The 13,247-nt window shown below is 41.9% G+C and overlaps 3 protein-coding genes across 6 annotated transcripts; 2 read left to right on the top strand and 1 right to left on the bottom strand.

Moving 5' to 3' along the window:
* The first annotated feature begins 330 nt into the window (after window positions 1-330).
* LOC113208395 (smoothened homolog) lies at window positions 331-6,111 on the top strand. 2 transcript variants are annotated; one of them, XM_026425354.2, is made up of 12 exons: window positions 331-568; window positions 758-1,356; window positions 1,433-1,642; window positions 1,760-1,932; window positions 2,096-2,214; window positions 2,471-2,695; window positions 2,794-2,995; window positions 3,258-3,455; window positions 3,567-3,706; window positions 3,805-3,961; window positions 4,052-4,292; window positions 4,378-6,111. In XM_026425354.2, exons 2-12 carry the CDS (start codon window positions 778-780, stop codon window positions 5,587-5,589), a joined length of 3,456 nt encoding a protein of 1,151 aa, XP_026281139.1. In that variant the 5' UTR covers window positions 331-568; window positions 758-777; the 3' UTR covers window positions 5,590-6,111. The 2 variants fall into 2 exon arrangements, with proteins under 2 accessions (XP_026281139.1, XP_026281138.1); XM_026425353.2 differs by having other exon boundaries at window positions 728-1,356.
* Window positions 6,112-6,113: 2 nt separating this feature from the next.
* On the bottom strand, window positions 6,114-10,715 carry LOC113208396 (trans-Golgi network integral membrane protein 2). 2 transcript variants are annotated; one of them, XM_026425355.2, is made up of 6 exons: window positions 9,799-10,715; window positions 9,564-9,719; window positions 8,879-9,481; window positions 8,687-8,740; window positions 8,420-8,610; window positions 6,114-8,284 (listed from the first exon to the last, which is right to left on the bottom strand). In XM_026425355.2, exons 1-6 carry the CDS (start codon window positions 10,355-10,357, stop codon window positions 8,138-8,140), a joined length of 1,710 nt encoding a protein of 569 aa, XP_026281140.1. In that variant the 5' UTR covers window positions 10,358-10,715; the 3' UTR covers window positions 6,114-8,137. The 2 variants fall into 2 exon arrangements, with proteins under 2 accessions (XP_026281140.1, XP_052121900.1); XM_052265940.1 differs by having other exon boundaries at window positions 9,603-9,719.
* Window positions 10,716-10,760: 45 nt separating this feature from the next.
* LOC127749116 (sialin-like) lies at window positions 10,761-13,247 on the top strand. Of its 2 annotated transcripts, none has more exons than XM_052265941.1 (5): window positions 10,761-10,902; window positions 10,992-11,184; window positions 12,362-12,636; window positions 12,740-12,973; window positions 13,055-13,247. In XM_052265941.1, exons 2-5 carry the CDS (start codon window positions 11,169-11,171, stop codon window positions 13,208-13,210), a joined length of 681 nt encoding a protein of 226 aa, XP_052121901.1. In that variant the 5' UTR covers window positions 10,761-10,902; window positions 10,992-11,168; the 3' UTR covers window positions 13,211-13,247. The 2 variants fall into 2 exon arrangements, with proteins under 2 accessions (XP_052121901.1, XP_052121903.1); XM_052265943.1 differs by having other exon boundaries at window positions 10,770-10,902; window positions 10,976-11,184.

The raw sequence follows: 13,247 nt of genomic DNA, 5'->3' as shown, positions 1-13,247 counted from the left end.
CCCACCTCAAGCACCCACCTACACCTTTCTCAAGCCTACACGTATTGGGACGCAGCTAGATTTAAGCGATGTCGTGCACAGGCGGGAAAGTAGACCAAGGACCCATGTCCGGTACTGCCAACTGCAAAGTACAAATCGAGACACAGAATCGTCGCAACCCATCCCTAACATTGGAAGCTTTATTTCATAAAACAAAAATTACTGCATAAAATAAAGACACCATTCTGAAAACCACTATATAGTGCAATTCTTTCTCGACGCAATCAATTAAATGAGTTGCATATTTTGAGCATCGCAAAGTACACAACCAGCAAGCTTGATGCGTGAAAACAACAACAACAGATCCGGCACCCTGAGTCTGGGTGGTCTTCGTGGGTGGTCAAGAAGCGTTTGCTTCTCGAACGATTGTGCTGTGATGTAGTGATATTCTAATTGCTTGATGATTAAATTCAGCACAAAACGTAGATTTTTAGATGTCATGTGCAAACACAAACTATTGTGTACTTGCAGACTATGATCCGTTGGAATACGACCGCTTTCTGCTGTGCGTAGAAGAAAGAATCTTTAGGTAGGCACGCCACCTATTTTAACAAGATAACCTTTTAAGTTCTATTGTATCTTCTTTATATTTTCTGTGTGGAAGATATAAAACGTACTATACCTATCGTTTTGAACCACTCTCTGGAAAAGGATCGTCCATGATCTTTTAATCACACTTTGTTTACAGATTGAGTTTGAATGTAAATATTTTCCTCAGGAATCTATCCATTGTCAACAATGCTGTTTTTCAATGCATTTTGTGCTATTCTGGTTTCGGCCAAGTTAGTTCAAAGTCAAGTTTCAACGATAGTTAATGACACAATTGTGGTGCCTGAAAGTTCTACAAGAGACCTAGGACTTCGCCACCGTTCTAAAGAAAAACCATCTTTGCTGCATCACCCTGTGTTCCTCTTGGACCGTTACTCTCCTGGTGATCCAAACCTTCCTCTGCCAGCTGGGAAAGGACCTCACTGTCGTCGTAAAGCAAAATGTGAACATATGAATAATACAATGTGTCTTGGAGCCAAGTTACCTTACTCCTCTACCACTCTTGAATTAGTTGGCTTGACTCAAGAGCAAATGCAAGAGAAACTCCAGTTTTGGACAGCTTTGAAACACGTACCCAGATGCTGGGCTGTCATTCAGCCCTTCCTGTGTGCGTTATACATGCCCCGCTGTGAAAAAGACGAAGTGGAGCTTCCACCCCAGGAACTGTGCAAGATGGCACTAGGCCCCTGCAGAATTTTGGAGCTAGAGAGAGGCTGGACAACTCCCTTGCGTTGTGATGATACCAACAAGTTTCCTGCTAATTGTAAAGTAAGCAGCACCTCAGGTCCGATGTGATTTATCTCAAAGATATAGTTTCTAACTCTTCTATGTTACTTTCTTTTAGGATGATGCTCGTGACGTACGGTTCAACACCACTGCTGAGTGCTTGTCTCCACTAGTACCAACTGATAACCCATCCGCTTTTTATGAAGGCACTGAAGGTTGTGGAATGCAGTGTGCTAATCCTATGTTTACTCCTGATGAACATAGACAAATTCATGAGTTGATTGCGTGGGCTGGTGGTATTTGTGCAGCAGTAAATCTTTTCACTATTGTAAGTTCACAAATGTGTTATGCATTATCAAATCAAATGGCCCTCAATTTAATCTGACCTAATCTCATTTGAAACCAGCTATCCTTTTCATATTACTTGAACCCTTTTAATTTTCAGGCTTCATTTTTCATTGATTGGCGATCTGCTAACAAATATCCAGCTTTGATCATTTTTTACATCAATTGTTGCTTTTTAGTGGTTTGTGTAGGATTTTTTGCCCAATTTTTACCTGGTGCAAGAGAGGGTATTGTGTGCCGAAAGGATGGTACGCTAAGGATGTCTGAGCCAAGGTATTTATTGGGATAAATTACTTTTTGTATCCGTTGTGTAAATGTATCTGTGTTGTGTTTGTAAATTGGGCCCTCAGCTTACGTTTTTTTGTTTGTATGTTGTTGTTTTTTTGTGTTTTTTTCCTTGCTGTCCTCCAATGTGGTATTACTATTTTTGTTTCAGTGCTGGGGAAAACCTATCATGTGTCATAGTATTTGTCTTGATTTATTATTCTTTGATGGCTGCATGTGTATGGTTTGTTATTCTAGCATATGCATGGCATCTAAGTTTTCGAGCATTGGGTAAGCATTGCCAGCTCAAACTGGTCTAGTTCAGCTTCTTACATTAGCATGAAGTCTCATTTTATACCATTTGTATAGTATATTGTACAGTATCAATTTTCTGATTGAGAATGCTCCTTGGGTTCTTATCAATTTCTAAAATTTGATCTGTTGTCAATTAGTTTAAACATTCTTTATTTTTTCTCCATTATCTTACCTTATATGAATTTTGAGTCAGAGCATTTATTGTAACAAATCATCTTACGTTTTTCGTCAGGAAAAATCCAGGATCGTATAGACAAGAAAGGAGCTTACTTCCACCTAGTTGCTTGGTCGCTTCCTCTAGTGTTGACAATAACTACCATGGCAATGGGTGAAATAGATGCAAACAGTGAAATGGGGATTTGTTTTGTGGGTTATATGAATCCCGCTGCAAGAGGAGGTTTACTCCTTGGACCAGTTGCTATTTTCTTCTCAGCTGGAGCCTATTTTCTACTGAGAGGTAAGCACACAAGCAATTTTGAAGCTTTGTTTAGTCTTGCTGCTGATTTAAATCTACCATTTTTCCAAGTACTAATAATGATCCATCTGTCTATATAGGTCTCATCACATTGATTAAAGTGAAAATTAACAGTCATGAAATAATTTCTGAAAAAGCAAGTGCCAAAATCAGAGAAACTATTGTGCGGATGGGCTTTTTTACTTTGTTTACTTTTATTTTTGTTGTTGCAACTTTTGTGGTCCATATTTATGAATTTCAACACCGTCGCTCATGGAAAGAGAGCTTTCGCACTTTTATTATGTAAGTACCTATTACCAATTTGTTTTAGGTTTTCTAACTGTACAATTAAAACAAACCTATTGTATATTTAGAGCCAGACTGGGGGTCAGGGGACTACTGGATGGGAATTCGCCTACAGGGGTTAAAGGGTGCAGATCGATACCTATTCAGGGTGGCTGGCTCGGATGAGATATTCTAACTTCCTGACGTAGCCAGTATTCGCCTGCATTCTGCCCCAAGTATGTTAGCTTTTAATGTATAATCTTGTCATGCTTCATTCCAGATGTAAAGTCATGAGAAGTGGTGGTGTTTTGACTGATGGTGTAGGTTTAACAGGGCATGGTGATTGTCGTGTGGAAGTGAGACCAAGTCTTGCAATGGTTCAACTACATATCTTAGCACTTTTCACTGTAGGTGTAGTTATGTCCTCTTGGGTGTGGACGTCATCTACTGTTGATACATGGATTAGATTCATTAAGAGGTGAGCCATATGACAAATTCTACTACTTTGTCCTCTCTCGAAAGTTTTAACAATGCCTTTACACAACTTAACTTATACATGGATGCTATGTAATACTTTATTCTATTACAGATCGTTTCACCAAGATGATGATGAACCTGTAAAAATGAAGAAACATAAAGTGATTGCTCAGGTGTACGCTCAAAGACAGGCATTCAATCGTGCTGGTCGGATATCTATTAGCTTCCATAGTACCCATGATGACCCAGTTGGTAAGATTCATTTCCTTATAGCATTGCTTAAATTAACTATCTGTGAAAAATTATCCTGTTAGCTTAAAGTTGTATCTGTATCCCTCTCTATTCTACAGGACTAAATTTTGAATTAAACAGTGGTGCATCTCAGGACATGAGCACCACATGGGCCGCTGCACTTCCCAAGCTTGTAACTCGTAGAGGTGCACTCATTGGACCAAACACAGCGTCTATTTCAAGTCAATATTCTGATTTCAGCCATGGTGTTCGCAGGTATTTTCCTTAGTTTGCTTTGTCTCAGCTATTTTTTCTAGTTTTAAATATATTTTTTTTGCTATTGATATTTTTTTGTTTTTAATTTAGAGTGTCTCTGGACTCACGGCGCCAGAGCCTTGATTCTCAGTTGTCTGCCGCTTTGGGTGAATTCACTGCCAGTCGCAAAGCAGGGTGTACTCCAGTTCCCCCTATGTCTTCCTTAGGAGTTCAAGGGGGACGTGTTAAACCCAGACATAAGAGAAAGAAACACCAAAGTAAGCGCAGTAGGATAGGACTCTATAGTAGAAGAGGCAGCACCACATCTCAAGAAAGCCAGCTTGGAGCACAGGTAAATAAGATGTGATTATTTAGTCAGGTATTTATTTTGCTATCATTGAATGATAAACATTTTCAAGCAAACTTCAAAATTGCAGATACTTTCCACACTAGCCATGGGTAATCCAACTATCCCATCCCTTCCGAATCTGAAAAGGAGAACTGGAAATGCTGGGTTGAATGATGATCAAATCCTCCCAAGTTCCCTTCATGCTCGAATGTTTGGATTCCGAGAAGCAAGTGATGTTACAGACGATGACATTCCTCAAGCTCATCAGACCAATGGTCCAACATTTGAAAAGAATGGAGAGCTTAGTAATGGAATTGCATTAACAGAACTGAGAAAGAACAAAGAAGCGGATAATGTCAACATAGACAAATCTGTCATTAAAAGTTATGATCAGGTTGGTGTAGTAACTACTGAAGGAGCTGGGAGTAGAAGCAGCAAGTCTAATGGTGGGCAGCAGCTAGTAAAAAATGGAGGGAGGAGTCGAGACTCGAGCTTGGACAGCAGCTGCTCGTTATCTCCTGATAAAAGGTCAGCTGAAGGAAATTATGAGAAGAAAAGAGAAAAAAAGAGTTCTAAAAAGAAAAACTTAGTGACATCCAAAGATAAAATTTCAAATGTAAAAAATTTTGAAGATAAAATTGATCTTCCTAATTTAAGCGACATCAAAAAAGACTGTGGTGTTGCAACCAGGACACATCTTGGCAAAAAGTATTCAAAGGTGAAATCTGAGTGCCCTGGTGATGTATCCTGTAGCGATGACAGTAACTCCTCTGATGGTGATGAAGACTGTGAGGTTAATAATATAGAAGTATCTTCAAGGTCTAAGTCTACTCTCAAAAATAGCAGTGAGGTGCGAAAAACACCAGATAGGAATAATTCTGTCAAGATAGATGTGGAGCAGGATGATGATTTGTCAGAAGGATCATCTACTTCCTTTAGTCAAGAAATTTCTCGCTTAGGACTTAAGTCATCTCTCTCAGGTATATCATCAGGGCCTAGTAAACATGTTACAGTATCATTATTGAGGCAGGCAAGGGAAGTAGGCACTCAAACGTCACTCTCCAGTGGACTCAATGAAATTGAAAATATTGAAGATAAAAGACCCAGGTTTATTACACCTACAAACACTAGTCATAATTCAATGCTGGACACTTTAAAGTCTGATAAAATATGTAGTGACATTACTAATAACCTCAGTCATAACTTAAGTTTACCTGAAAGGCTAACTAAACCGAAAAGCAGTGATGTGGGAAGGCGGAAAAGCTCAACTGAATTGACCCGCCATCCAAAAGTTGCATGAGAATGAGATTGTCTCGCTGTCCACCGTTTGTTGGGATTGCTAAAACTGTCGACATTTAATTACCTGATGATTGAAGGAAGTGGTTTAGTTATTTTAAAATTATGCCCAGTTTTTTGTGCCAAATTAGATTTTAAGAATCTAATGTTTCTATCAGTATTTTTAAAGTTGTCTTAGAACTTATTATTATGGCCATGAATCTATGGTTGAGTTTAATGTTGTAGTATTTGTTATATTTTTTGACATAGTTCTTTGATGCTTTTCTTATAATTTAGAAGTTATTGAAGTGCTATCTGAGTTTTACTTCATATTTTTATAGATAGATACCTAGAAAATAATTTTACTAATTTCAGACATTGAGTGCACAGGAAGAACTAAAAAATTACCAGCCCTTTTGATTTACAAAAATAATAATCAAAGCAATCGAATCTAATTATAAGTGAAGAGGGTGAGGTGAGGAGAGTATATCCTAGCGCTTACCTTTTTCAAATTGTAAAAGTACAATAAAAAAACTTTTCAACAGAATCTTTTAAATTTACTTAGGTATGTATTTTAATGGCAACATATTACAGCACGTATATACATAACTGATACTAAAATCATTTTGTACCAAAGGGAAGGTCTGGACCAAGTTTTCGTGATAGTTCCAATGGGTAGCCTCCTAGGGACACCAAATTTAGAAGTATGTTTTAGGAAAAGTTTGACCTTGAAACTAATTTTTAAAATTTGACTTCTAATTCTTTTTTAAGTTTCCCTTCAGTTTGAATGGGTATGGCAGCCTGCATTTGTGTTGCAAAGCCAGCTGGTCGGTGAAATCTAACAAGGTGTAGGCTTCACAGAAAGAAGCCTATCACAGAAAGAAAGACCCTCCCACCTACCCACAACTCGCTTCGCTCTCATCCCATCTTAGAAACTTACACCACGGGCATACCATGTCAGCTACGCAAGCTGGGACTTACTCATTCAGAAAATTTATCAGAAAATTTTAGTCCATGTGTTATTACCAACTCTACTTTGAATACTAAGATAAAACAAAAATTTTTGTCATTAATAAAATTTAATGAGAGGGAGGAGGACTTAGCTGAGGAATAAAACTCTGCCTTTGGCGCCAAGCCTCAATTTAGTTTACAAAATTTAAGCAGCACACTGCATATAGTTTTGCAATGATTTCTGCAACTTAAGTCACTGGCATCTTTCCTTAGCCATACTCCACAATCATATTTTTACTCTCAATCCTCTTGAGCCAAACTAAATATTTCCACACATCTTGTAGTTTACACTAGTGCTCTAAGAGGATCTACCAAAAGACAATGCGATCCCTTCAAGCACTAATGGAAATGCAATTATTTGACAAAGTAGATTAACAGATATAAGCTCCCCCCCTCTCCTCATAAAAAAAAAGGAAAATAGAAAGAAAAGGAAATGAAGAAAAGGAAACAAAGGCTCACCACCACAAAGAAAACAATACCTTTTAGAGCTATATGCACATTAATGATCCATTACCTTGATAACCATGGCCAGGGTTCACTATCAGTCTTTGACAAAGATACTAAAAACAACACAAGCACCTCCTTTTGTATCTGTGGTGTAAATGCTATTTTGACATCATTTGCGAGTCAATTAAATTAAGAAAGGCTACATACATCATACAAAGAAGCAATACATAGCATATTTCCCAGAACCAAGAGAGTTGTGCACCAGAATTTATTGGCATGTTTTCCATTTAGAAAAGTGGATATGACTCCTTCGTCTTACAGCATATTTGATTTGTATGAAAGTTTATATATATAAAAAAAAAAAAATTAGATATCACAAAATATTTTAGTACATAATTGTTATAGCACATTCTTTTTTCCGGTAGAAATGCATGCATTGGTTTGAGAGAGGTCCACAGCTAAAACTAGAATTGATCAGGCTAATTTGCTAATTCTACTCTGGTTGGACCTATTTTAACTTGCCTCTGTTCCCAGGTTAGCAAGTTGGGCGTAGCTGACACTATGGTTAAAACTAGAAGTGCAACATAACTGACGCAGTGAGCAGTATTGTTTGTTTATTTATCTAAGTTTCTTTCTCTTTCTTCCATTTCTGTTTTACTTTTGTTCTTTTTTTTTCATAGAAAAAACCAAGGATCATATTTTATCAGTTCTGATGCATTTTAGTTATTAACCAGAGGGTCAGCTAAACCCAACTGGCAGAATCTAAGAGCAGTCAGGCTACAACTAAGATTACCAAATTCGTCTGGTCAATCCTATGCCTAGGCTTGTCCAAATACCTAGCTCAAATCATAACACATACATCAAGAAGCCACTAATTCCTTACCAATTTTGCTTTGCTTTTACTGCCATGAACGGTGGGTTGTCTAAACCTTTGTAATACCAAATACAGTAACAACTGCATTGGGTAAATTAAGTGATAAGTAAAAGACAAATTCCACAAAAAGTTTTTCTTGATTAATACTAATCACAGGCTGATACTTATGCACACCCTAAGATGACTATATTAAAGAGTCTATGCTAAAAATTAAAATCACAGTTCACTTTAAATCAAGGTATTAATATATAACATAAGAATTAGTGGACCCTAAGTTAGAAGACATTGCTTCTTCAAGATTACTGTCTAGCTTGTGGTAACTTGCTGAATTTGGGCGACGTCTCCCAGAGTTTCTTCCTTTCTTCCCTTCCACAGCCATGGCAATAATCTAGGAAAATTGTGAAAATAAATCATAGTAAGGACAACACATGTCATGGCAATCAATACCTTCAAGTCTCACAAGATCTACTGGTTTTAAGCAACAGATGGAGGTAATGTGAAGGTAAATTAATATGGTCCTTACCTTTCGCTTGTTGTGGTAAACAAGATAACCAAGAATACATAGAGCTGACAAAGTCATGAAGTATGCAAAGAAATGTGAGTCTTCAGCTTCTTCAAAATTTAAACCTCCTGTCATTCGGCCTTGGGAATTTTTTTGTTGTGATGAGGGCAAAAGTGCATTACTTTCAGAAGATTTTTTAATAACAATTGGAGCTGAAAGAAATAAAATAGCAATTGATTTAGGGCCATAAAATCATATATCAGGTGAAATTTGAGGAACAGTACTTACATTTCTCAGCAAAATCTTTGTTTGTATCCTGCACTTTAGGACCAATTTCATCATCTAATTTGGGCAGAAAAATAAAAGAAAAAAGAGGATACTTTTATAGTAATGATAAAAATATGAAACTACATTTCTATTTGTATAAAGCTAGTTTTCAACAGTGTAAAGCTAGTTTATATTTGCTGTGGAGATAATTACCATCTTCAAATTGCCTCATATTCTCATCAGCTCCATCATCATTGTCTGTGAGAGAAGGGCTCTGAGGCTCTCCTTGTGTTTCACCAGGAACTTCTGGGGGATCTTCAGCGGGAGCTTCACCCTGAGCAAAAGTTTGAGCATCAGCTTGGGCATCAACTTGGGGATCAGCAGGCTGGGGATCAGCAGGCTGGGGATCAGCAGGCTGGGGATCAGCAGGCTGAAGATCAGCCTGGGGGTCAGTCTGGGGGTCAGCCTGGGGGTCAGGTTGCGCTTCAAGTTGACCTTCACTTTCAGTTTCAGCAGGGCTGTTCCCTAATACATCCCCTTGCGCACCATTTAAGTCCAATTGCTTATTCTTTTTATCCACAGGTTGCTCTTTGAAAATTCCAGGCTTATTCAGATTTTGTTGAGGGGGTTCCGATTTTTCAACATTACTTCTTCCAGCCCCAGATTCTTGGTGATGAACAGGTGGTCCAACTTCAGCAACATTAGGTACAGGGAGAGGCTGTTTGGTGTTATTAGAAGCAGCTTTAGGACTCACAGGACCTGACACAACTTGAGTGGAGGTTGTGCCTTTCAATGAATCAATCTTTGGTTGCATGGCTAAAGAAAAAAAAGAAAAAAACAGGATAATTATTTATTCTTAATTTTCCAAACAAGCAATATTCTTATTGATGTTTGTTACCATCACTTCGTGCAGATTCCTCTGGATTAACTTGCTTACTAGGTTTATGAGATAACCCGGAGTCAACAGATGTTTGAGACTCATCGACTGCTGCTGGTTTCTTTTCAAGAACAGTTCCTGCATTTGCTACAGGCGGACTTCCATTCTTATTGCGCTCTGAAATGTAAAAGTAATTGATTTTAAAATACTAAATAGATAAAAACAAGTCAGTATCAATTGGAGCTTGAAACAATACCTTGCAGATTCAGTGATTTTTGAAGGGCAATAGCTGTTCGAATTTGTTGATGAGCAAACTGAATGGATCGACAAACTGGTTCTCGTACAGAGGTTTCAACCTCATCAACGCCACAGCAGATTGAACTGCAGTACTTGGGTTTCATTTTCTTATAAAATTTCTTTGCTTGTACCATTGTTGTGTTGGGATCAAGTAGATTCATTTCTTCACATACTAGGGATGGGAGGCCCTCATTATTCAAGGCATTAGTTACTCGCTCGCCAAATTTTTTGTCTCTTGTGACAAGATGACAAAGCCGGTTTGTTGAATCTAACAACGCAGCGCACAAGTCAAACTCAATATTGTCAACTTGAGAGTTCAGTGTCCAGTTAGAGCATTTTAGTGGAATATTTATATTAGCTGGAGGAAACACACACTTCTGACTTTTTATCAATTCCGTTAAGGATGGGTCAGAAACTGGTGCTCCTAAAGCACTCCTAAATAATAAAAGACAAACTAAAAAATTTGTCAGAATGAAGATATGCCGAAAACAAAGTTGTTGAGAGGTTACGTCTGTCATGTTTTTTTAGATCACGCGTGCGACTGTGCGAGAACTAACATTAAATTAATGACAAATTATAACTAAACTAAGAAAAGCACTAAACGGACTGACTTCTCCAGTTGAATAAGTCACCAATTGTAAAATATCTTGACAAATAACAGATTCCACACAACACCTCGCTCTGTTTTTTGTTTTTCCACTATTATTGTCGTCCGTCTTCCCAACACCAAACCTCGGGAGTTTAACCTGGTGTCCTGCCTGGTGCGTGGTGCGAGGCTCTGCTGGCATGCCGTTATGTTTCCAGCCTTGGACCAGGCCCCGCAGCCCCGCGTTATTCAAACAACTACTTTCTCTGTGTGCGTGGTGGTGGGAGAGCAGAGAAGAGATGAGGGGGATCCTTGTCCTGCAGCGCCGAGGCGCCGTCAGCGTCACCGCGGCGGCCTCGCGGGTGGAAGGTGAGAGCATCGCGTGGTATCAAAAATAAAAAGAAGCCCCGTGATAAGCGGTGTCCCGTCCGCGGCAGGGGGCTCAACGCTCGTGGAGATGCCTCTCGCCTCCCGACGGTAAGTGCTGTTTACCCTGATAAGGTGTGGTAACGGTGATGGGCTCCCGTGGTGAGCGGGCGGCCTGGCTAAGGCCTGGCGAGCTGCAGGCGGGCGACGAGGCGCGGCGTGCAGAGGCGTGCGGGGCGGCGAGCGGATGAGTCCTGGGCGCGGACACCTCGCGGACACCCCTGTTGGACTTGCGCACCGCCGCCACCTGCACGGCACCGGGCCACGCCGTCAACGCCACCCGGAGCCGCCGGGGCAGCGACACCGCCGAGCCGAACATGGCAAAGACTCCAGGTAAATCCAGCGCAGGGGGAATGTCATTCGCTGCGGGGAATTCCCAAGGGTGAAACTCCGCGGCTGGGATCAAGTGGTTTCGCGCGCGGAGTTTAGTGGGCGGAATTCGGCGCAAACCAAACCATTTTACGGCGCGTAGGGGTGGCAACGATACGCTGTCGGTTTGACGCGCAGTTTGGAGACCGTGGAGAAGAGGGAAAATGGGGGGGGGGGGGTCTGTCAGGCCTAAGGACACGGCAAGCCGGACCAATTTGACCTTGGTCCGATTCGTCTGAATGAAAGGCGTCTGGAGAAGGGACTTCATTGACACCAATGACATGTCACACAAAAGGAACAGAAAATGGTGGGAGGGTCTTTGGCCCGCGAAAACGAGAGACAAAGTGACCCAGTCACGGGGTTGAGAACGAACGGCGCGCTGCGCGCTTCCTTATCGTCCCTCACCCTCTGCTCTCGAGAACTCTCCCCGTCCTTCTGATAATCGAGTGCTGTTGGAAAGCGTGAGTGGTCGTTTGTCGGAGTTCCGTTGCACGCATCCCTGAACGGTCCCAGTGACAGTCGCAATTTCAATAAATGGTCGATGGTAGTCAAATTCTATTTGACATCGATTCGATTTTGACCCGCAAATCGACGTCGAATCAGAACTCAACTACTCACTCGGGGTAAAATGAGATGCCTGCAAATGGGCAAGTGCGCCTATGCGACATCAAGTCTAACACGAGTGACATTAACCTTGTGACATAATCAAGGCACTGGCTCAGTCCAATGTTTACTCTACAGTCTGTGTTCCGTAGACAAGTTTGCTGATCCTGCGAAAGGCGCAGAGGCACGTGTGAGTGGGATGCTGCACGCTTCAAAATGTTTCTTTACTAGTTTATATTTAATTTAAACGAGAGGCAATAATTCAGAAGAGGGCGTGTTACTCACGAAATCGTCACGGATATCACAATAGGGTTACCGACCGTGATGCATTTTTAGTTGTATTTTTTGACATATTACTTGTGATTTTGTACGTCCCTATGATGTCATCGTGAGAAAAACGTTGTCCTTGGGTAAAGCAGGTGTATAAAGATAGAATTGTCGGGAAAGGTTTCCAACGTGATTCATGGTGATGGTGGCTGATATGAGGACGAGGTGCTCTCTGGTCGTTCCCTCTGTGACCACATGTCCCTCTGTCAAGAATGTATGACTGCTCGGCGGGTGCTGTGGTGGCTCGTGTTCTTCGGCTTCGCCGTCAACTACATGGTCCGCATCAACATCAACATCGCCATCGTCGGCATGGTGCAGCACCCCAAGGCCAAGGGCGGCAAGGCCAGCGACGAGTGCCTGAGCGAGGGCGGCGGCGGCGGCAACTGGACCATGGCCATACGCAAGGACGCCGACCTCCTCAACCAGACGGTCGGCAACGCCAGCCTCGCACCCACCAGCATGATCATGGTCGCCGATGACGAGGGGGTGAGTAGTCGTCCCTCTAACCGCCCCAACCCCCCATGCGCATTGTGACACCACACACACCACAACCACACCGCGGTACCTGTGCTTGCGCCCGCTTTTGCAGTGGACGCGCTTCGACTGGGACGAGCGCCAGCAGGGCCTCGTGCTGGGGGCCTTCTTCTGGCTGCACTGGATGACGCAGCTGCCCGGCGGCATCCTGGCGCGGCGCTACGGCACCAAGCTCGTGTTCGGCCTGAGCAACGCCGTGCCGGGGCTCATGGGCGCGCTCGTGCCCGCCGCGTCGCACTGGGACTACCGCGCCCTGCTCGCCCTGCGCCTCGTCCAGGGGCTCATCGCGGTGAGTGGTCGACTCGCCTGCGGAGAACAGCACGCGGAGCGTGAGCGTGAGCTTTAAAGAACGTGGTCCTTCTGCTGGCAGGGCTTCTGCTGGCCGGCCATGCACTTCATGACCGCCCAGTGGATACCACCCAACGAGAGGAGCAAGTTCGTCACGGCGTACATGGGTAGGCCTCGGTGTAGAGGTGGTGTGGCCAAGGGGTACTTCGCTCGAAAAGTGTATCAGTGTACACCTTAAAAATAAACAGGGGGAAAACAATTCAAAAATTAATATA

This window comes from Frankliniella occidentalis, unplaced genomic scaffold, assembly GCF_000697945.3.
Source record: "Frankliniella occidentalis isolate FOCC.00 unplaced genomic scaffold, Focc_3.1 Scaffold33, whole genome shotgun sequence".
Lineage (NCBI taxonomy): Eukaryota > Metazoa > Arthropoda > Insecta > Thysanoptera > Thripidae > Frankliniella > Frankliniella occidentalis.
Note: the sequence above shows the minus strand (reverse complement) of the source record. Positions and strands in the feature narration are given on the sequence as shown.